The following is a 23,228-nucleotide window of genomic DNA, read 5'->3' on the forward strand; positions in this document are numbered from 1 at the left end:
GTTTTGAAACTAAGTTACATGAGATAGGAGCAAGTGTGTGAAGGGGTACATTCAGAATGAACAGAACAGCACCTGAAATATTTCTGAAAGACAATTAATGGAATTTCAACATCTAATTGTGTGCCCAGATCATGTTTTGCAAGTCAGTTTTAGACCACTTGTTTTTAAGTTTGCAAAAATACATCTTTTTCTCATTTCACAGCACGGGATAAAAAAGGGCAGGCTTAATAACAAGGCTTTTACAGGACTTAAACTCCTAAGATTTATAGTTTTTAACCTCTAAATTCCATTTATGTAACCTCACATAGCACTCAAAGTCACAGAAATCTCTTTATATATTCGGCATGAGACTTTAAAATTTTCTGCTTCCTCCAGAAGATGAACCCTACTTTTTAAAAACAAACAAACTGGGTCTGCAGTATTTAGAATAATAGCAAATAACTTGAAAAAAAGTTAAACAAAACTTGAAACCCTTGGAAGAAAATGCAGTGTCTCGCAACAGGAGGTAGCACAGTTACAGTCATGATTCTAAAGAGACAAGCAAGGCTTGCAAACAGAGACAGTATCTCATTAGACTAATTGGTACAACTTAATACAATAAACAAATTTTGGCTTTTGCAAAGTTCAATATTCCTCTGTATCGTGCTGGGACACTTGCATCCTTTGTTAGTGCATCTCCTGTTGTTTAATCTTCTCTCCATTTTGTCTCTTACAGCTGTGAAAAACAAGGCACTTATTTGAAGAATTTTTCAGGCACGCCAGATACACATCAGATTTGTACAAAAACCACCTTATTGGTGTGGTTCAGACAAGCATGAACCTCTGAATGGGATGATTTTCTTACCCTCTTGTAGCACCTTTCACACCATCTGTCCCCCAAACTCTGTTCTTCGTTTCTGAGCATTGCCAACATGTAAAAAAAAAAAAAAAAAAAAAAAAAAAAAACACAAAACAAAACACCAAAACCAACCCACCACCAAAAACGTTATGAATGACAAGGTGCTTGAAGAAGGCATTCAGAAGCATCGTTGAACCAGAGAAAAACCATATTCTCCTCTGGAGAGCAAACAGAGGCGCAACATCACAGAGCCCAATACAAACCTTCCCCTCTGATGAAATGCAAGGTATCTCCTTGGGTAATAAAGTACTAGTTCAAGTAGAAAGGAATGTTAATTCGGAGGACAGGAAATTGCATCTTACTAGCAACACCTCCAAATAGCTTCAACATGAAGTGCTGGTAAAATAGCACAGCACTTCCTCAAACTGATTTGTGACTCATGTTTCTAAACCACTTAAAAAAATAAACACACTACATAAAGTCATCAGAGAGGAATCTGTCTCCTGTTTGAGAGGGAAAGTACACAGCTGATCTATCATCGCTGCATAAGCAGTCTGAATTCTTCAATCTTGGCTACAATCTCACTTCTCCAAGAACCAGCCGTACCACTTCTTGCTTCCACAGCATCCAAGAGCAACACTGCTAACATGCAGTGCATATTTTCCTTCAAGCGAGTACTGGAAGCATCTATGAAGCTACTTTGAGGCTGCTGATCTCCCTTCTTCAGGACCACACACAGCTCTCAGGATCAGCAGAACTAACCCAGGCAAACCTAGATTAGAGGAGTGCCACAGCTAATTTCTAGATAAAAAGAAAACTGGAAATGGGGCCTTTAGCACTGATTTCAGTCTTTTTCCTTGCGTTACACCATGTGTCTCAATGTGTTCCTTTTGAAAATTCAGACAAGTCTCTATCTGCAAACAATCAATTCTGAGCTGCGTTGGAAATGATCCTGAGAATTCAGTACAATCAGTTGAGATAAAAACCTCATCTTCTGTGTAAGGGAAGAAACTTAATGCCATTCACAGGTAAAATATTTGCACCCATAAGGTCACAAAATATTGCAAATATTTAACTGACGGTGTCTGACTCCTTTCACTTTTTGCTTCTATACAAGCTGGTCTCTGCAGCAGTGTTGTGTTGTACTAACTCCCACTTTGAGGCTCTTTTGTGAGAGATGCTGACATTTTTTCCTCGGTTGAATTGCACAGGCAAGCGTGGGGAGATCCTTCTCCATTTTTATTTTCATACAGAAAGCAAAGTGTATCTAAATGCCTGATCACACACAGAGCAAGGACAGTTGTGAGCAGCTAACAGCTGTCACGAAAAGCCATCTTTGGGTCTTCCTGCAGGCCTTAAATTCTTTCCAGTAGTATTTTTCCTCAAATATTTTTCTCCACACATTATTATGTGGTATTTAACAGTTGCATTTCTTCCTCAAGGAGGCGGCAGCAGCAGGGAAAGTTAGTTTTTCTTTTACAATTAGCCTCTTAATTTAGGAAAGCAACATGGAGAGACTAGTAATCTGTAGAAATGGTGTTGCATTTCAGTCTTGTTCTTTATTCGTCTCTGATTAATTTCTGAACTGTGCCCTCACTTCAGATTCACCCTGGGTCTGTATTAGCATTATTCCAGCTTAAAAACCCTATTAACCTTTCAGATTTTGCTCTTTTTATTGTTTTTAAAGCACTCAATTCATTCAGAATATCTGATCCTTAAATTTCAACAGCAATACTAGGAATTAACATGTTCCCACAACAATTCACATTTTACAGAAAAGCCAGTAACTCAAATGTTTCAGAGCTTTATACATTTGGATAGAAGATTTTTAAGTTACAAAAACACTACGTCTAAATTTCCACACAGTATGAAGGAAGGTGCAGCACAGAAGTTCTATGGCTTGCCCTGAGAACAGCAGCTGCAAAAGAACCTAAAGAAACTCAAATCTTCTGCCACCAGGTAAATTTTTTCAAGGGCTGCCAATGCATTTGATAAGAAAGAAAACATTTGTAAGGGGACCAGGTACAAGTTAAAAACATTAATACAGTTGTAAGAAATACTTACATTAAAGGAAAACCACCAAATCGCCAGCAGCATTTGGCAGTGATGACAGATGAGAGACAGCCATCTCCCCGACTCACGTCCTGACCTTTACCATAAGTAGTCTTCAGGCAAGTGATACAAATGCAAAACTCATTATTAGCAGCTACCATAGGAATCATAGCATGAGCACATCACAGGTCAGTCAACAGCACCGAAGGACAAGTAAAGATTTGCTTCAGAGAAAGCAGAAGAAGCAAACATTAAGCTAACGTGAAAATAGCCCACAGGTGCCCAAGAGGAAACAGAAACCCATCTACAGTCACACTTCAGAATCAGCAAACATTGCATTCTTCCTTATTTTTACATGTCTAAAAGTAATTAAGAAAAAAAAAAAAACATTTTATTTCTATATCCATTTATTATTCCAGTCTGTAAAAATATAAGACTAATATACAGCTACAGCTAGCTAGATTCATAAAATCAATCTTCATTCAGTGAGCTAACAATGTACATTATACATTGAAGTTGTAAGAAAAATACTGATATTTGACATTTTAAACAAGTTCATTGATGTAAAAATCACATTTCAAGTAGAATTTAATTAGAAAATACATAATATTCACAAAAATACACATGTTAAAGACAGGTTGTGAGAACATTGCCCTAAATTTAATTCAGCTGTGGAAAAACATATGATTCACAGTTAGGCTTGACTTACCCAGTACCAGAGCAGAACTTCAAAGTAAATGCATCTTAATTCTACGAAGAATTTGCTTGTTTCCCAGTAAGGTGCACTTATCTCCCATCTGCAGTGAAGGACTTCCCCCATGCAGGTATACAATACATAACACTACTCAAGAGAACTTCAGTTTTCTGCTCCATTTTTAAGTAATTTGGATATTTATAAATTAGTTTATAAAATCTGGGTTGAAAATACAGTTTACATATACAGGATACTTAATACACAAAGATTACATTAATAGCAGCTTAATTTTGTCAATCATGCGTAGCAACCTCACTATCACTTCTGAATTTCTTTTAGCTAAAGATAAAAATCTGTATGAAACAGTCAAGCCTTTAAGCACTTTCTTCCAAGGAGAAAATTATAAAGATGTTAAAAATTTAGGAGGTAGTAAATGAAAGGCTAACGATATCAGCATATTTTAAAAACCCTATACTGAGCCTTAGTACCATTTATATATAAAGTTTAGCCATTCATAATCAACCACTGATCATCCTGAAGTAATAATTTAAAAACAGTTGATAATTAAGAGTGTATACATTAGTAAGATGTGGAAGAACTTTAGAAACTTCATGGTCACTGCAGCATTTAGCAATTACATGCGGTGCAGCCCGTCCCTGTAACCATAAATACAATACAACTAAAATCAGTTTTCAGTATGTATATTTAGTGTTTTGTTTTAACCAAATCCCAAATGCACAGTTTTGCTGTGTGTGTAATCAAGTTCCTGTAAAACAGAACATCACTCATCAAGTGTATTCTCTCACATATTTAGATCAATTAGATTACAGAATTGCAGAAAAGGTCCTACGGGATGAATTCCCATGCAATTTATAGTGGGACCCTAGTTAGTGCTTACAAATCCTTCGTACCAGCATACACATCCAATATATCCATGCGTCTGTTAAAGTACAAATTGGGTAACACAGAGTTTGGCAGCACTCTAACTTTGGGCGTTTGTACTTCAGCAATAAGTTACCGTGTAACATTCTGTAATTAGCATTGTCAGAACCAACCCTCCTGCCTAACGTAATAGCTCATCATGCACCCATGCTGCAAAATGCCAGTGCACCACAGCAGACCCACAGCGCACGTCCTCCGAATGAGAGCATCACACCTGCATTCAGTATGCTACCACTTCATCTTCTGTGTCTGTGGACCTCATTCTTTTCTCATCCAAGTGCCTTTGCTCCTTTAATTATTCACAACATATTCAAGTAAACAAAAGGCACAGAAGTGCAAACTAGCATAATAGATGACAGTCACCATCAGCTGATGACTTTATACAGGAAGGAAAGTCTTTAATAAAGGAAGAACATACTTTAAAGTAAACAATCTTCCTTTAGTAAAGGAAGTGTAGAGCAGCAGTCAGAAAAGGTTACTGAAGTTTACATATTGCAGAGTGAAGATTTTCCTCTAAGTAGATATAGTTGCTTCATATAATTAGCAAAAATAAGTAAAACCCTTCAAAGCCCGGGAGATTTGAACTCCAATGTTAAGATTATTAATTTCAAATTCAAACGCATTAAAATTTAATGCCACTAATAACTGAAGCAATTTTGTTTATACTACACTCTTAGCCTCTGATACACTAGCCCTAACCCTTGTGCAGATGCCTTAACACCAAACTTCTAGATAGCCCCATATTAGTGAAGTTACGAGAGGTAGATGTCTCCCCAGAGTAGACTGGGGGGAAAAAAAAAAAAAAAAAGTTTGTTTCCTTTCCTATTTGTTCCATCTCTCCCCACAGGGCAGAAGAGGCTTCCAAGAATCTGGAAGCACAGTACAGAACTGGTCACATCCTATTGCTTTCTTACAGGTTGAGTCAGACTGCTGGATCCCTGTTGAGAAGCTCCATTCACCTTCCTCCCAACTTTATTAATTCCCATCTGACTTTCCTGCAAGGAGTAACATTCCCAAAATAGAGTCAGGTGGGGAACAGAGTGCCAGGTGGTAAAACAAGATCCTAAGAAGGAGGAAGTGCTACAAGCCTTTCCCTGCCATTCTCCTAGGAAATTTGCTTGCTTGTGCTTTTGCAGTATCAGCACTTGTCATCTGTATTTTGCTTTATACATACAGCTCTATAATATTTAAGACAGCCAGCCAGTGGTGCACAGGAAGATCAGCATTTACAGTTTAATTCATTGGAATGAATCATTTTAATATCATACCACTCAAACAAATTCTATTGAAATCTCATCCTGATTTCAAACTGTTTTCTAAGAACAGGGATTTAAGTCAATCTAAGCTGCTTTAAATGTGTAGGTGTGAAGAAAGTAATTTTTCACATCATTTAGACTCATAACAACAAGCTTCTCTAGCAGAAATCATTACAGCTTCTGCTAGGACTGCTTTTTGTTTTCTAAAACATGGATTATGTAATGTTACTTCCATAGCATTAAGTTTACATTTGATTTCTTTACTATTCACTGAGATTAGCAACTAAATTTGATGATGTCCTAAACATTGCAAACTAAAATGAGAAGAGGTCTGAGATACAAAAGTGTTAAAAATTTCACATTTGGGTTTAAAAATCATAGTGTAATTGAAAGTAAATGAACCTCATGATATAAGGCAAATTAAAAACAATATAGATGCATGACTAACGAGCCTGTGGTTACATACCCACAACAGGACAGTCAGCCTCAGAAGGCCCTATCTAACTGAGGATAATCCGCTGACCTCCTCACATACTGCTGTTACTCAATGACTCGGGAACCTCACCAACCAGGAGTGCCTCTCTCCCAGCTCATCTCCTGCTTATTTTTGTTTTCTCATACGCAGAGCCACACAGACAGCTCTATCAGCAAAACAGCAGTCCAGAAGAGGAATTGACCGACTAAAGCATCTCCATGGTATATAAGCAGCACTTCAGTTGAACGTGAAACCACAGCATATTATATAATCAACCTCAGACACTAATGGAAATTCAACTCCATAGAACCAATAGTATTTGCACAAAAAAAAACAAAAGTACTGTTAAGAGAAAGCTCACAGCCATCTCTTAGCTATCCTTCACCTTCAATTTAAATTTTAGTCAGTTATCAACTATTTTTTTTAATATTTGTGAAGTATTTACACGGAAGTGCAGAGTCAGTCCACTTACATCATTGTGAATTTCTTACATTTACTATCTCTTCCTCCTTTTAAGCAAATCGCAGTGCACAGTAGATGGAGAGGTATAAAACATCATATATTATGCCAAATCAAAAGTGTACAGCATCCTTGCTCAGTACAGAGCACACCAATGTAATTTCATAGTGTTATTATTGTTCCGTCTTCTTCTAATGACTTGCGATCTGGGTTCTGTACTTCATATTCCATGCTAATGTTGCATGCTGAGTGATTCAAGCTCACCTCACTGGAAGGAAGGAAGCCATTTTGTGTTGGCTCATGGAGCAGGTCAATCTGCGTCAATGATTCTAGGCTGGTAGGTGCAGCTTTAGGAATTTGCTGTGGCTCACCGCTATCTTCAATGATGATGTCCTCCTCGTCGCTCTCTTCTTCTCCTTGCAAGAAATTTGCTAAAATATTTGGCGTGCTGCTTGGAAGACTAGACTCAGTAGACTGACCAGAGCTGCCAGAATTCCGACTGTTCCTCACAACATTATTTCTCTGGTTTGCTGGTCTGACTGTAATGATCAGGTTACGGCTGTTTGCAATCATCATGTCTGTAACTTGATCAAGGCTTTTTCCTGAAACTTCTATGCCATTCACCTCCAGTACTTCATCATTGACAGCCAGTAAGCCTGTGCTTTGAGCCAGGCCCCCAGGGACAAGCCTGGATATGAAAATCCCTGGAACTTTTTCTAATCCATGTGGCGTCACTCTGACACTAGAGCCATCCCGTATATAGAATCCAAGGGGTTTGTCAGTTCCATACTTGTAAAGTCGTACCCTGCGATGGGTTTCTGGAAGAATATCTACATCTATAATAGAAGACACTGGTCTGAAGTCTTGTGGCATGCTAATGACAACGTGTGGTTTCTTCTTGTGATTATCTGGACGTAACACATTTGTTAAGACGTTTTTCTTCCTTGTCATAGTATCGGTACCAAAGGCACTGTAGTCTGCATCTTCTGTAAGACATAGCACACTGATGATTAGGTCACTTTATACGTAGGCCATATAGCATCGCTTTCATGTTTTAGGTTAGCAGAATGAACAATCTAGTCTAGAAGGTTTCTGGTTTGCTACAGTAGAAACATTCTATACTTGAGACAAGAGCTCTGATGCTATGCAATTTATCAAGGCTTGCAAGGTTACCAAAGGAAAGAACAGTTAAAAAAAAATTAAAGCAAGTTAACAGAGCAAAGAAAAAGAACCAGCTGCATGAGAAAGGTCAGAAATGGAAAGGACGAGCACATTCCTAGAAACATCTTAATTTTATTCAGAGTAACTCCATTTGTTAGTTTTCTCTCCTTAAGTTTCAGATCATTGGAAAAGAAAGAATGAAAAAGGGAAAGCAGCCAGAGTACCCATTATTGCCCAGTTCCTGGAAGCGATCCAAGTGACCTGGATTCAAACTCCAGAAACGTTATTGCATTCTGCACTCTTCTCCCCACCCCCATGCAATGTAGGTAAAACAACTGTGGAACAGAAACAAAGAGACGTTGCACACACACACTTCTAGCAACATCGTATGTACAAGCAATGCTGCAGTTGCCACTGTTTGATAGGAAAGTGCACAAATGACTTTATAAAAAAAGAGGAATCTGAGCCATACAAATATTACTGATGGAAATAACTTCAGCAGAAGTAACTCTTTTTTGTCCAAAAAACCACCCATTTTCCAAAGGAAGCTTCCATTTTAAGTATACTCTAACTCCAAAAATGTTGAACCGAATTTGAAAGGGTCTTTCAATCAGCTGTTCTTCAGCAGGAAAAACTAACTGAAATTATTAGATCTAGCATCAAGCAAGGAGGCTTTAGAAAAAGAGTAAGATCTGTTCATCACATGTCTAAGAAAGTCAAGTCAGGTTCTGACAAAAGGTGGCTTGATTTAAAAAACACTCAAGATAAAAGCCACCTCCCCAAACAAAGCATGTAACAAATGGACTTTACTGCAGAACACTTCTGCAAATGCAAGCTTAACACTTTGTGTAAAATCTATTTTGAGATATCTCATTGAGATCAGCCATTAATAATCCTGTACTCCATAGCTGAGAACTAACATGCTGAGTTCTCAGACAACACGAAGCAGTTCTTTTAATCTTTTCATTAAATTTATCAAAGTACGAGTAGATGCTTTGCTTTTATCTACTGACAAACCAAACCAGTTTCAAGCTAAATACGTGGTCACTATGTTGTGAGGATTTCTGTAATTCAATGAGTTGTAGAATCACAAGGTTGGAAACGACCTATGAGATCATCTAGTCCAACTGTCTCCTCATCACCGTTGCCACCACTAGCACTAAACCACATCACGCAGCATGTCATCCAGACACCTCTGCTCCAAAGGCAGCGACTCCACCACCTCCCTGGGCAGCCATTCCAGTGCCTGACCACCCTCTGAGAGAGAAAGTTTCTCCTCATGTCCAACCTAAACCTCCTCTGCTACAATTTCTGGCCATTTCCTTGGGTCCTACTATTTGCCTGGGAGAAGAGCCAGATCCTTTTTCATCACAACCCCCTTCAGGAAGTTGTAAAGTGCAGTGAGGTCTCCCCTGATCCTCCTCTTCTCCACACTAAACAATCCCAGCTCCCTCAGCCGCTCCTCATAAGACTTGTGCTCCAGACCCCTCACCAGTTTCGTTGCCCTTCTCTGGACACGTTCCAGGGCCTCAACATCTTTCTTGTAGTGAGGAGCCCAATACTGAACACAGTACTCAAGGTGCGCCCTCACCAGAGCTGAGTACAGGGGATGATCACCTCCCTGCTCCTGCTGGCCACACTGTTTCTAATGCAGGCCAGGATGCCGTTGGCCCTCTTGGCCACCTGGGCACACTGCTGGCTCATGTTCAGCCGAGCATCAACCAACACCCCCAGGTCCCTTTCCTCTTCACGGTCATCCAACCACTCATCCCCAAGCCTATAACACTGCATGGGGTTGTTGTGGCCAAAGTGCAGGACCCCACACTTGGCCTTGTTGAACCTCAATAATAATAGTTTAATAGTTAATAATTGTATAATAGTAATAACAATAGTTGTAATAGTTTCACTTTTTTTTTTTTTGAATTTGGAACTACCACTGCTTATGGAACAAGGGCAATTGTGAAATAAATTAGACAGAAGGGTTTTGCTTTACACGCCTTCACATTTAAATACAGAGTAATCCATAATGGAAGCAAGGAAGCAATAGTACAGACTTTAATACAAAAAACAGATAACAGTGACCTGAATATTAGAATCCAGTAAGAATGCTAATGAGTGCAAAGTTTATTTTTTACATCATGAGTTTTCCCTTTCCCTACCAGCAGCTGGCATGGAACTCAATTATCTCTCAAAAACTTCAGTGCGGTTTGTGCCCAAGTACTACGGATTTTTAATACTCTAGAACTCTGATTTTAAGGCAGCAGAATCAGTGAAAAACACTCAAAGACCAGAGCAATATTGCATGCACAAGACATGTCCTTAAGTCACTTTACCTTGTTCCAAAAACTTCCATTTTGGTTTGCATTTACAAGACAGGTTTCTGGGCATTTAATATAACATTGCTCCAAAATATATATATTTTTGGGGGTGGAAGTTTTCCATAAAGCTAGTTACCAAGTTGAATGTATTTTGACTAATTAGTTCCATGTTATTCAGACCTTCAGCCATATATTCATATATTTAGAGTAAGCTCTCCTTAAGAAAAAAAAGGAAGGGGAGGATTGTAGACACAAAACAGTCTGGCCTGAAGTACAGAATGCTGATGGAAGCAGTCGTACACAGGTACTAACTTACACCAGAACAAGTGAAGCACTGGGTTTCCACTGGGGTTTAGTGCAGGAAGTGGTTTGGAAATTGTACACAGGAAAACTGTATCAAAACAGGTAGGTATTCATCTTCTTATTAGCCCTGTTCTGTTCATATGAAATATTGCAACGTTAAGGGTATTCAGTTTTGGTGGATTTCCTCCATGAATCTCAAGTCCACAAATTTAGATTCTTGTCAAAGATTCAGATGCAGTATGTAGTAATTTTTACATCTGATATGATAGAATGTATGTCGTATCTGAGCTCCCAGCTGCCTCCAGCTGGCCAGTAAAACAGCTCCTTCACAGAAGGCCCTAGCACAGTCCCTCTCCTGCTACAGCCATGTCTTCCGTGCTGGATGGTAGACCTGGAACGCACCAGCCATACAAACAGGCATTGAATACATCCCGGAAGAATTACTGGATCTCACAGATGATCCCACTTAGTTTCTGTGCTCCTTACCCAATAGTTTGCTCTAAAACTTGTCACACAGCTTCTCGCAGCTTTCTTCACTAGCCAGGAACACACAAAAGTAACCATCAGCCAAAGTGGCCTACCACTTCTGTCCAAACCAAATTTCTCATACTCGTGAAACATGAAGAGTAGTAGCAGAAGGACTAGCTTTGAAAGAAATACATGAATTCATCAGTGTGGACTAACGGAGAATCAGAAGTGCTTTTTAGACAAACTAACAGAAAAATATTTACTGGAATAGATATGACCTTCAGAAGTCTTTTGCAAAACAAATACCAGTAGAATTCTTAACACTGAGCTGGCACTTCTGCTTTTAGAAATACATTTCAAGTCACATGATACTCCAATCAAAGAGTACCAAAATTACAAGTTACAAGTCAAAACATCTAAGCAGAGGCTTTGATTTTTGTACCACAGCTAGTCTTAAAAGCCTAACTATGCAAAACTAGTACAAACCTTATGAAATACAGTTGAAGTTGCATAATCTGTGGGGGAAAAAACAACAATGAAAGGTCAATGAAGAAAACTCATCTCTCCATATCTCATCCAAACAGCATGACTGTTTAGAAAGTTTGTTCAGCAGTGGAGAAGTTAAAGCAATACTCTCGAGTACAAAGGCATCTTTGTTCTGGCACCTTGCTAATCAGATTAAAGCTACAGAGAAAGATATTTTGGCATAAAGCCAAAGGGCAAGGTATTAACTCCAGATAACGTTAAGGAGAATGGCCGCATAGCATTGAAGTGATTTGTTTCTTAGCAGTTTCAAACCCAAGGTGGCACCAATCTGTACGTACTTATGCAGCAAATTTTAAACTGCCTGCAAGTGTCAAATCTGGTTTCAATTCAATATTGTTCAAGACGTTCACAGTGTTTTCCTGATCTACTGGCAACCAGTGTAATTCACAAAGAGTAATTTAACAATTGCACAAACACCAAATCATGATTATATTGGAATAAGAATGCAACTTACCATTTTCAAATAAGGCCCAATAAATCATCTCTCTTAACTAGGCCCAAGTTATAACAAGCTCGTATTTCTCTTAGAAAGAGGACACAGACAGAAGGAATCTTCTCTAGAAAGTTGTCTTTAAAAATTTGTTTTTCATGGAAAAAGAAAAAGTCCACCTCAAGAAATAGGAGTGAATTAAGAATCTACTTTTTATTCTATAAAGCCACGTGCCAGGCATGATGTGTAAGAATAGGAAATTACAATATACAACTCTACGTGATTTTCAAGGGTGCTAAATTGAAATCACCATCTAACTTCTTGTACCCAAAAACAAACCCCCCATACCAAATTGCCCTTCAGTGTCTGTGGGAACCGTCTCCCCCTCCATGTTCATATTCACAGTAAGAGTTTTCTCACAGACAGAGCGACTCCCGTACATCTGGATGTAATCAAGATACAGCAGTTCAGTGTTTAAGTTCCAGATGTCAGCAGTACCTGTTAATCTCTTAATCTCCAACATGAAATTCCAACAGGCAACTTTTCTACAAACTGATAGCCATAACTTGTGCTATAAGCAAGTTCTAATTTAGACTTAATGCTGAAACAAGTGTTACAGAAGTACTAGTTGTAGTTAGAAAAACCTGAGAGGATGAATACTTCCATTTCATTAAAGGATATCCAGGTTTCTTACCCCATCAAGCAGTAAACGTAATTCTTTTGGATGCACAACTTCCCAGTTTCCATAAATTAAGAATCAAAAGTGAACACAAAACAGAGGCATGCTTACTCTGACATGCCAAAATTCCTTAAGTTAGACCTGTATCATCACCCACCGTCACTTACTGCTGACATTACGAAAGAATACTGCTGCTCTCCTTTCAACCACCTTAAAGCCTTCCTTGGATACAGGGTCAGAATTATTTACACTTGATTTTATTGTAGTTCACTCATATCTTACACCAGCTTTCAAAAATCTTTAGATCAGCAAAAGAACATAATAAAGTTTTCTCTTTTAAAACAATACAAACTCCCTCCTTTGTGCTGCCATTCCAAGTCAGCAATAACTTTTTGCCAAAGATCTTAAGTTCCCAACTATTATTGTTGGGTAAACAAGGAAAGAAAGTTTTGTTTTATAAGAATTTTAAAAAGATTTTTTCAGCAAAATATTCAGGCGATTCAGCAGAGTTTATGGAAGCCACAACAAACCTTACAGGAAGAAAGTTAACTTGAATTATTTATCATTAATTATAGTTTCATAGCAGAACCTAGATGCCAATCTAGGTTCCTTATTAGCTAAAACTCCACAGCCAGAAGGCTATATAGTTCCATTCGACAGGGACTATTTTCTACACAGCTTTTTCTGACAATCAGTTCTTGGCATTAGAAACTTAACTGGGTTAATCTTATTTCTGGTTGTGCATTACTATCAATTCCATTCTCAATTCCTTGCACCAGAAACGTAAAAGTAATCCATCCTACTTTCCGAAAGTATGAAGAACAAAGATTATAGATGTAACACTAGTAACAATTAGCATTAAGAATTTAACACCAGTAACAATTTAAAAACCATATGGTGTTAAATGTAACCCAATAATCCTAGTCTGACAAAGTGGCTTATCTGTCCCTGTCATATGGCTACTGTAGGAGATTAAATGGAATCATAGACCTTTTCCGCAGTGACATTCTGTTAACACTCCTCGTGTTCATCTCCTTGGCAATTCAGAAATGAAAGCATACAGGCCTTACCACACTAAACTCCACACAAACAAACCAAATGCATTGTCACAAACAGCAGCTGGCAAGAAGCCACAGTTTTTGAATATTGTTTTTGCATCAGATCGTTTGTTGCGGACTTTATTACTTTGGAGTGAGAACGTCAATAAAAGCTTCCGGTATAAAGCCCAAGTATTTCCTAGAGAAAATAAGCCTGTTGATAAGCAACAACTAGAAAAAGCACACATCTTCACAAAATAGCTGAGCAATAAATAGTGCGTTACTTAAAGATCACTTCACTGTTTGTCAATGTAGGAATTGCACACTTGAATTCATATACACATACACCCCTGTATTTACATAAGTAGAAAATCAGCAAGTTTAGAAGTTAGGTTTTCTTTGTTCTCTGAATTAAAACAGTCTCAAGTCACATCACTAGGACCCCACACTCCCCATCTTCCCATCCCCTTCAGATCTTTACACTGTGTATGTTCTTCCGGTCAAGAACACATACAACTTCAAAACTGAATTCTGCTTCACAGATGAAGGCAAATACTAGAAAAAGACAACAGAACTTGGCCCTAGAATACATGCTATTTTTAAAAGCCATCTGACAAAAAAACAGCATTCACACTTGAAGCTCGCAGATTGAAAGCAACGTCATTTTGAAAGCTCCACATTGTTTTTATCAGGAAAGTATTACAGAAGCAGCATATTAAAAGTTACTCTCTGTACTGACATGTAATTCTTTATGCAGTAGGATTCCTTTCCACCATACAACAGCTTTTTCCCTTGTCCAATCAAAACAGGAATTTTAATTGAAATTCGTCCAACATATACAGACCATAAAACCCTAGAAATCCTGGGTTCTAAGTTCATTTTCATTGGAACGAAATCAGAAAGAAACATTTGCTATAGATTTAGCTTGATTTTATCCAACCAAACTGAATACAACAAAAAGCATGAAGTATGAACAGGCTGCCTGAGGAAACTCTTGCAAGAGAGACGTGAATAAATCTGACCGTGTACAGCTGTGGAATTCAACACAGTGAAATAGGGCATTCACTCCATTCATCATAGCGAGTAAACAGCGTAACTATAAAACAACTTATTACCCACATCAAGCATGCTTACCTTTTCTCTGAATGAAAATCCTGAGTAGGGGATTGGCGGTGGAAACTGCTTTATGATAGTTGTCATCATTATTTATAGGCAGCAGATCTCCATGAACATCTGTATATCCCACTAGAACATCAACGTTGGGTATCTTGTGCACATGCTGCAATAATCCATAGAACTCCTCAAACTTCCCAGGTTTGGACCTCTCCAAAGAAAACCGCCGAAATTCTGCTCCAAACTACAACAAAATATATCTTTATTAACGTGGAAACCTAACATACAACTCAAGCACAAAAATGTTCCGGATGTTTTACAATTAAGAGTGCACTAAGAACTACAAACAGCAATAGGGTGACAAATAAGTGCCAGAATAATTGCAGATTCTCAGACACTTATGAGGTAAGCCATGCTCTGGGTAAGAGAACTGATGTTGGCAGCTCAAGATCAGGAAGGAGTACGACCAGCTCCTTTTGGCACATGACTTCCTGCAATCTTTCAAACAAGTTTCAGAGAGGTTTAGAATGGCACATATACATTAATATACAGCTATGGTTAACATATGCAAGATAGTACTCTATGTTCCTAGTTGTTCTGAACAGAAGTGAAAAGCCACCTTGACCTAACCGACATAAAGAATAGCCGGTGGCTTTCAGTACAAACTAAAAGCTCTCATGAGATGCTCTTGCATCAATTCTGCCTCTCTGGAAGAAGGAAATAAAATGGAGCAGCCAGCTGTTCCACAAGAGCATTCGGAAGATTTGCCTCTGCCATCAATAAATGAATTGTGATTGCACAGCCATTTAAAATCTAGCTGTATTCAAGGCTTAAAACAGACACGGTTGAGAAGATACAAAATCCCCACACATTTAATCATCGTATCATACTTTCAGACGAAGCATTTGCACTTAGAGATATCACACAAAAAACACAAAATAAAGGCCTAAGAAACAATCCAGCTCCTCATTCCACTCACACATCACTCCTTTAAATCACCTGTAACTTTTTAACAACTAATACTGACAATGCTTAAGTGGTAGCTGGTGAAAGACTAAACTGAGCACAAATTAAGAAGTAAATGCTTGGTATAGAATGGACAGGCAAATTCTGGCAAGCGTAACTGGTCAGATTACGGTGTTCTGGGACTTGTCTGTGCTGGACAGAACAAGGAGTATTAGATAACAATTCCTCCAAACACTGCATCAGGCACACACAACATGGAAACAAGGATGCTAAAAGGAATGAAGAGATAATAACGACCAGGTTACTGAAAGATTCCAGCTTGTAAAAGTATCAGAAGAGTGATAAGCTACTCACTACAAAATATAAAACAGACAGTTGGTGGCATTTTTGTCAATTCTGCCACCGATCGACAACGAACATCACTTTGAACTATTTCTTTATCTAGCGTAATTTTAAGCAGAAAACAAGGGCAAGCAGAATGAAATACTGCCAGGAAGTTTAAGTCTCAGTATCACATACTCAGCTAAGTGTTACACACAACAGATGGAAAGGTGCAAATTACCAGGCCTCAGAACAACCCTTACCTCACCTCTGATTAAAAGTTTTGGAGAATAAAGGCTTTAGAATTCTCACATACCAAGGCATGAAAATAAGGAGACAAGGACCCTATTGTTAGCACATTAACACCATGCAGACTCGAAAGGCACAGCAGAACAGCCTACACCCTCTAACACCTCATCTTCAAAGTTCTCAATGGAATTCTCTGCGGGTATTCTAGAAATGTTCTGATTTTAGTAATTTTAAGTCAGAAGAGATGATTCATATATGCTTACAAAGCAAACAACAGCCTGCAGGAGGAGCTTCTCACACGTCAGGAGCAGTGTGCTGAAGTGTGATGTCAGCGACAGAAGGTGACTCGCGTTCCTGCTGAACCTTGCTTCAGCTATTTCACGTATGAGCGCTACAGAAATTCTCCAAGCACTGTATCAATCTTCAGTTGTTTGGTTTTGAAAGACAACGTGGTTTGAACAATTAAGCAACAACGGGATTCAAAAGAACAGCACCAACAATCTTATTCCCAACTTGAAGCAAACATTGTGCAATTGCAGCAAGGATACAAATGGTCTGATTTTCAAGCATGTGGTGTTAATTTTTTTCTCCCCATGATTTCCACAGGTGTTATTCTCTAACAAAGCTTGCCACATGCTCAGTGCTACTATAAAGCTGATACAGTAGAAAAGCTACACAAATTCATGGTCTATTTCAATCTCATGTGATGTTTTCATTTGGTATCAAATGCTGCACCACATTCCACACCACACTAACAAAAGCTGGCAACTTTAATGAAGTACAAAAATGCAAAATCAGAAGTCTCATCTGGAAAAACACATCACAAGCTATGGCAACATACAAGGAAGTCACCAGATATACCCACATAAGTAAGACTCGCTTGTGAGAAGCATCTTTATGTCCTGTCTAACACTGCATGCTGCTGCTACACTATTAATCTTCAGTAACAATAACAGAACATAAGCTCTAGCAACTGTATCTGTCTTATCAGTGTATTACATTTCACTCTGTACCCAAAAAAATAAATAAAAAAATAAAATACTATTCCCTGTCATAATGGGCTGTGCAGGCATGGTTTTGTCTGTCAGGGCATGATTACTGATTTGGGCTACCTAAATACAGCACTGTACCCCGATGACAAACCTTCAAAACTTACAGCACTACACAGGAACACTCCCCTCTACCTCCACACAGCTTCTCTCTCTTTTTCAGAGCTTCTTCTCTTCATAGAAGGAAGATGACTCCTCTGCTACATTAAATCTAGATACTTTAAAATAATGCATTAGCAACAAGTAGCTAGGCCTCAAAATCTTCATAATTCACTCTAAGAGACAGTGACAATTCATGAGAACTTCTCTGTAGAATGCCAAAAGGAAGCATCACACAGCTGATCCCTCACTATACTTCTAATCAGGCACAGCACACTACAGGGGAGGTTTGGACTGAGACAGAAAGTACTGTTTATAAACACATTATTCTGATTGCTTTCAATCCTACAAGGGCATAGATTAAAAAAACACTTCAGTGACTACAGTCACAGCTATACTTAACTAGCATTTGGAATCATGGCAGCCAAGTATTCCTGAGCATTCTGACTTTGCCATATGACAGTTAAGTTAAAAACACTTAGAAATAATAATAATAAGTATCATCCATGCAAGTTCCAAAAGCTAACCACATATTTTCTAGTAGAAGTTTTAGCACTCGTCACGCTAGTGTTTAAAAAAGGGAAAAAAGGGGATCACTAGGATTCCCAGCTCCTGGCTGCCTCACCTACCCTGCAAATGGATGCTTGGATTGCCGGAAGCAACAGAGCACAAGCAGCAAACAGACTGTAGAGTAGCTTAGAAAAAAAGAGGGGCACAAAAGTACTTTTTTTTTTTTTTTTTTTTTTAATCAATGAAAGAAAACATATTCATGTAGAGACATACTTGCAGTTTGCCTAGACGATGGAAAAGGATTTTAACACATTTCTTTAGCAGCTTGACACCAGTTAAGATTTCACATCGAATGTATTTTGAAATTTACAATTGTAAACACAATTAACTGCAAAAGGACAAGCTAACGAAATAGTACGACCGTAAGCCAAATCAAAACCAAGATATGTTTCAGTATCCTGAAGTTCTCTGCCAGTAAGACTACGGCCAACCAGGAGAAAACAAGCGACAGCAACGGATGCCGAAATACCCGCGGGCTGCACGGAGCCTCGGGAAGCGCGGCGGCGTCGGGCGCTCAGCAGGGCGCGGAACAGAGAGAAGCGCGGCGCGATGGGGAGCGAGCGAGGACCGGGGTCCACCGCAAACGGCAACGGCGGGAGCCTGCTCCGCCACAGCGAAAGGAAGGAGGACAGCAACGCGCAGCCATTAAGCTCACCGTGTTTCCTTCCCAGCGTAGGTGAGGAACGCGCTTCGGAGCACAAAAACGAGCAGAACGCATCTTTAGACTCAGACGACCCCAAAGCTTCAACCGCCATCCCCGCCCGCCACACAGAAAGGCCCGGCTCCGCACCGCTCCTCCGCCCCTGCAGGCCGCGCCGCCACCCGACAGGTGTGTGTGAGTGTGACTGTGTGTGCGCGCGTCTGTGTGTGAGTCAGCAGCGGCTCCCGCCCCCCGTCACTCCGCCGCGACCGGGAGCCCCCGCAGGGCCGCGCCGGCCGCCCGGGCCCTCGCACCCACCTTGCTTTTCACCTCCATGGTGCCGAGGCCCCGGCTGCCCGTGGCCCCGCGGTGAGGCCGGCTCATGCCGCCGGAGGCCCGGTGTCTCCTCTCTTCCCTCCACCCCGGGCGCCCGCGGGCAGAAGAGTGAGATCCTCGCGGCCCGAAGCCGGCCAGCCGACTGCCCCGGCAACCGCGGCCGCTCCGCCGACTGCAGCCGCCGCGACGCCTCCGCCTTCACGAAGGGGGCGGGGCCACGGCGGCTCCTGGCACCTGCCGCCCCGCCAGCCCGGCGGCCACCCGCGGGAGGGCGGGCTCAGCGCGCGGCTCCTGCACCGCGCATGCGCCGCCCGGCGGGGCCGCGCACCTGCCGCTCCCGAGCATGCGCGGTGGCCGCAGGCCGACGGGGCCGCGCACCTGCGGCGTTCGGCGGGATTCCAAGATGGAGGGCGGCGCCCCGCTGAGGGGGAGGAGGTGGAGGGGCCGCAACGCTATGAGGAAGTACGGCGTTTTTTTTTTCCTTCCGTAGCGCGCAGGTGCCTCGGCAACCTTTGCTCTGGAATGGGCGGGTCTGATGCGCAAATACAGCGCTGTGGCGGACGGAGCCCCGCTCTCCACCTGCCCTGCTAGGCTGCGCGCCTTACGGGCCGGGCGGTCAGGCCCCGTGTGCGATGTGCGGGCTGTGTCCGTATCGGGCTGCAGGCTCGACTTCTTCCTTTCTGGATGCTCTTGCAAAGTCCATCCTGTCCGTGGAATTGTTGGTGCACTTTTCAGTTTTAACCACCTTTAATAATCTGGTAATGCACCTGACGGCTTCTCTGTGACCTTGTTTACTGGCGTTATGCTGAGATAGAACTACTATTTTTGTGTAAATGTCCACCTAGTGACCTTGGCAGAAGTATCGGCAAACCTTAACGCGGAGACCGTGGTGCGCTTTAAAATCTGAAGGACTTTTCATTTAGGGAGTTTTATAGGTGTATGCAGAAAGAAAGTGTGTGGGCTGACATGTTGAAGTCTACAACCCTTTGAAACGTGTTGCTTCCTAACGTGTGAGCCTGATAGAGGAGATGGTGGTGTGTGCCGTCCTGAGGGAGCCTCGCAGCTCCATGAGGTGAGGCGCTGAGCACCCGGTTGGGCATTAAGTCTCAGCCGGGAATCCGTAGGTAGAAATCCCTCCTGAATGGCTTTTAAGGCAGTGCCATTTTGTGCAGTTGATGTCACTGCTGTCATGCCAAAGGCAAAGAAATTGCAGGTATCTCTCAAGCCAAGCCAAGTTGTAATTAGTACAGAGGATATTGCTAAGTTTAGTTTGCTGTCAGACCGCCTCTAGGCTAATTTGCATCTTCCTATCCTTCTATCCAGTGTGTCTTGTTTCTGTGCTGCAAAACAATGCGTGCAGAATTCAGTCTGTAAATTTAGTTAAAATCTGTGATCTTGTTGTAAGTAGAAGACAGTGGATTACAGCTGTGTGAGCAAGACCTGGATAAAACCTTTCACATTGTCACATTGTAATTACAAAATCAGAAAATGTTTGGACTACTTTCCATTTTTGTTTTCCATGGCATGCTTTGCTTAAGGAGCTGTAGGAAAGCACAATGCCTTTTCCAGTTTTTTAAAGCAGTTGATATGCCATTTGCCTTGGAAGAAGAGCTTCCTGAAGATGATTTCTGCATATAGCTGATTTTATTGCTACAGATTTATGGAGTATCACCTAAGATAGTGTTTTTTTTCTATCTTGCATTCCTTGAATGGTTGGAGTTCTGTGCAGTGGGTGTGGTAGCATACTTGAGGAGTCAGGGCAAATTCATTTCAAGTCTCTGGAACTGACCTAATAAAAAGTATTAATCACTGGCATGCTTTCATCACTAGGAGCTGACGTATGAGGAAGGAATGCAGTAAACAGCTTGATTTCAGATAAAGATGCATTGAGAGGCCAGGAGTAGTACAAGTTTACAGAGCTATTTTAGTCACAGATTCTACAGAACCTGTGATTTGATCGAGACTATTCATGGTACGTTCAGTTTCAGCTTCTGTGAAGCTGAAAGACAGGTTGGGTTTTGTAACCTCTGGGTTGCTGGGAATGTTTTGTGAGGACTTTTGTTCTGTTTCTTTTCATCGGAAAATGAGATCACAAAGTCCATCTTAGAGTACAGTGAGATTCTGCTGTAATGCTTCTTTCCTATCTGAAGATTTGCCAATTCTAAGTGGAATGGTATTCCATGCAGCTCTCCCTGGAGATGAAAGATTGCTTCCAAGAATAAAGAACAGAAAATACCTGCCAATACATATTGACTGCTACTGATGACCTGCAACATCTTTTATCGTATAACTTGAAGATTATGCAGTTTTTACATTTAACTAAAACTATTCTTTATTTGCATAAATCAGTGCTAGCTCAAAAGTGATCATCAGTTGGTGAGAGTAATTTGTTATTTTTACCATGGGAAGAGGAAAATTAAAAAGTAAAATAAAACTTTATTTAAAAATATTATATGTATAAAAAAAAAGGGATAATAAGGAAAGAAGGATAGTAAGGAACATCGTACCACAAATTCTGCCTTTCTTTTTACACACAGAGTTTGTTTTTACAGGCTGCTTCTCCTTTTCTGGCTAGATCTGATTCATGTGCTTTCTGCACAGGTATCCATTAGTATGACCACTTCAAGTTCTGTTTTTGCTCACGTAGCTAGCTGAAGAACTAATGCTATTGCACCTGCTGAGGATAGATGGGATAGACAACGGGAGCTCCCATTCAGCTTCAGTCTTCGTTCTGCTTTTCATTCTTAATGAAAAATCTGACTTGAAACTTTAGTATCAGACTTTTAATAGAGGATCTGTTGCAAATAATTCTGTAAGTACGCCCTTCGCAGCATATGGTCTGTAGAGTGTTTCTGTGACTTTTCTGTGGTTGGGGCTTCAGTTGTGGAAAAGTCTGACATTTTTTGAAAATACTTTCCTAGCAACCCACGAGTTAAATTAATTTGTACTCTCTGAGATTTCCAACTAAAATGATTAAAAAATTTTAAAGCTTTTTCCCCTCATTCATTTCACAATCCATTTCTATTTAATGACTCTGTGTTCCTTGGAAATTCTTCATTATTTAAACACATTAGCACTAATCAGCTGACATCTAACACTTGCATATGTGTATGTATGGCTTAACAACCTAAAGACCAAAGTGGTTCAAAAGGAGTCATGCTGGTGCTGGATCTGCAGAGCCCATTAGATAACACCTTTAGATAACTACCTTTAAAAAAGGTATTTTTTAAGCAACACTTATTTACATTTCCAGTGCTTATTGAGAATTCCTGATGAAAAATTAGGAAAAAATATGATGGATCAAAGGAAATTGCTTGGAAATTTCTTTTAAATTTCACATTAGTAGAGTTTGGAATTTTAGTTTTGTCTTGTTCTTAGAGAGAGAATTAGATAAAGGGCTCTGCTTAATAAACTTCTTGGAATAGAGACTCTACTTTGAGCTTTTCTTAGAAGATTCTTACTGCTGTTTGTGGATCCTCTGCCCATAGCTATAGCCTGGAATAAATGATGCTGTCAGTGCTATCTGTGAAACAGTAGGAATGTAACTTTTTGCTACAAAGGAATGATTTTATACAGAAAGGCCTGCAATAGCTCTTAAAATTGCTTGGCACTACCCACAGTATGCCTGGCAGAGCACGTTATTAGGCTTTGTCTGCTGTTGAAATCAATTTTTGACGGATCAAGGATAATATCTGAGCTACCATGGCTCCTGATATTTCCATCTTTTATCTGCTGAGCCCCTGTTGCTGAATGTCTTCCTTTGGAGCTGGGCTGGAGAGTGCTGCTTTGTGTCCTCGCGTCCTGCAGGGTTTGCTGTTCAGCACTCTGCGCCGCTGCTCTGGGTGCTATTCTGTCTTCAGTCGGTAATAAATCCCTTTTGTAGGGAAGTCCCTTGCTGGTGCTGTCCCAGATGCTCCTTTAGGTTCATAGAATTGTAGAATCATCTGAATTGAAAAGGACCTTTGAAGCTGTAGGGACACCTACAGCTCAATCAGGTTGCTCAGAGCGTGGTCCAGCTTGGCCTTGAGCGTCTCTGGGGATGGAGCACCCACCCACACCTCTCTGTGCAGCCTCTTTCAGGATCTCGGCATGGAGCTCTTGTCGAGCTTCAGGCTCTTCTGGCTGCTTTCTGGTCCGCTCAGGACGAGTTTGCGCTCTCTGGGTGGAACCGGGGCCGAGTCAAAGGGCTTTGGCAGAGATGGTTGAAGGACTGAAGGCAGGATCTGT

At 40.5% G+C, this 23,228-nt stretch overlaps 1 protein-coding gene across 1 annotated transcript; it reads right to left on the reverse strand.

The window, feature by feature from the left end:
• Window positions 1-6,878: 6,878 nt before the first annotated feature.
• On the reverse strand, window positions 6,879-19,049 carry PARD6B (par-6 family cell polarity regulator beta; the record flags this gene model as incomplete). The annotated part of the gene is made up of 3 exons (XM_079543418.1): window positions 6,879-7,702; window positions 14,793-15,015; window positions 18,984-19,049. 3 exons carry the CDS (start codon window positions 19,047-19,049, stop codon window positions 6,879-6,881), a joined length of 1,113 nt encoding a protein of 370 aa, XP_079399544.1.
• Between the last annotated feature and the right edge of the window lie 4,179 nt (window positions 19,050-23,228).

Source organism: Tetrao urogallus (assembly GCF_951394365.1).
Source record: "Tetrao urogallus genome assembly, chromosome: 16".
NCBI classification, from domain to species: domain Eukaryota; kingdom Metazoa; phylum Chordata; class Aves; order Galliformes; family Phasianidae; genus Tetrao; species Tetrao urogallus.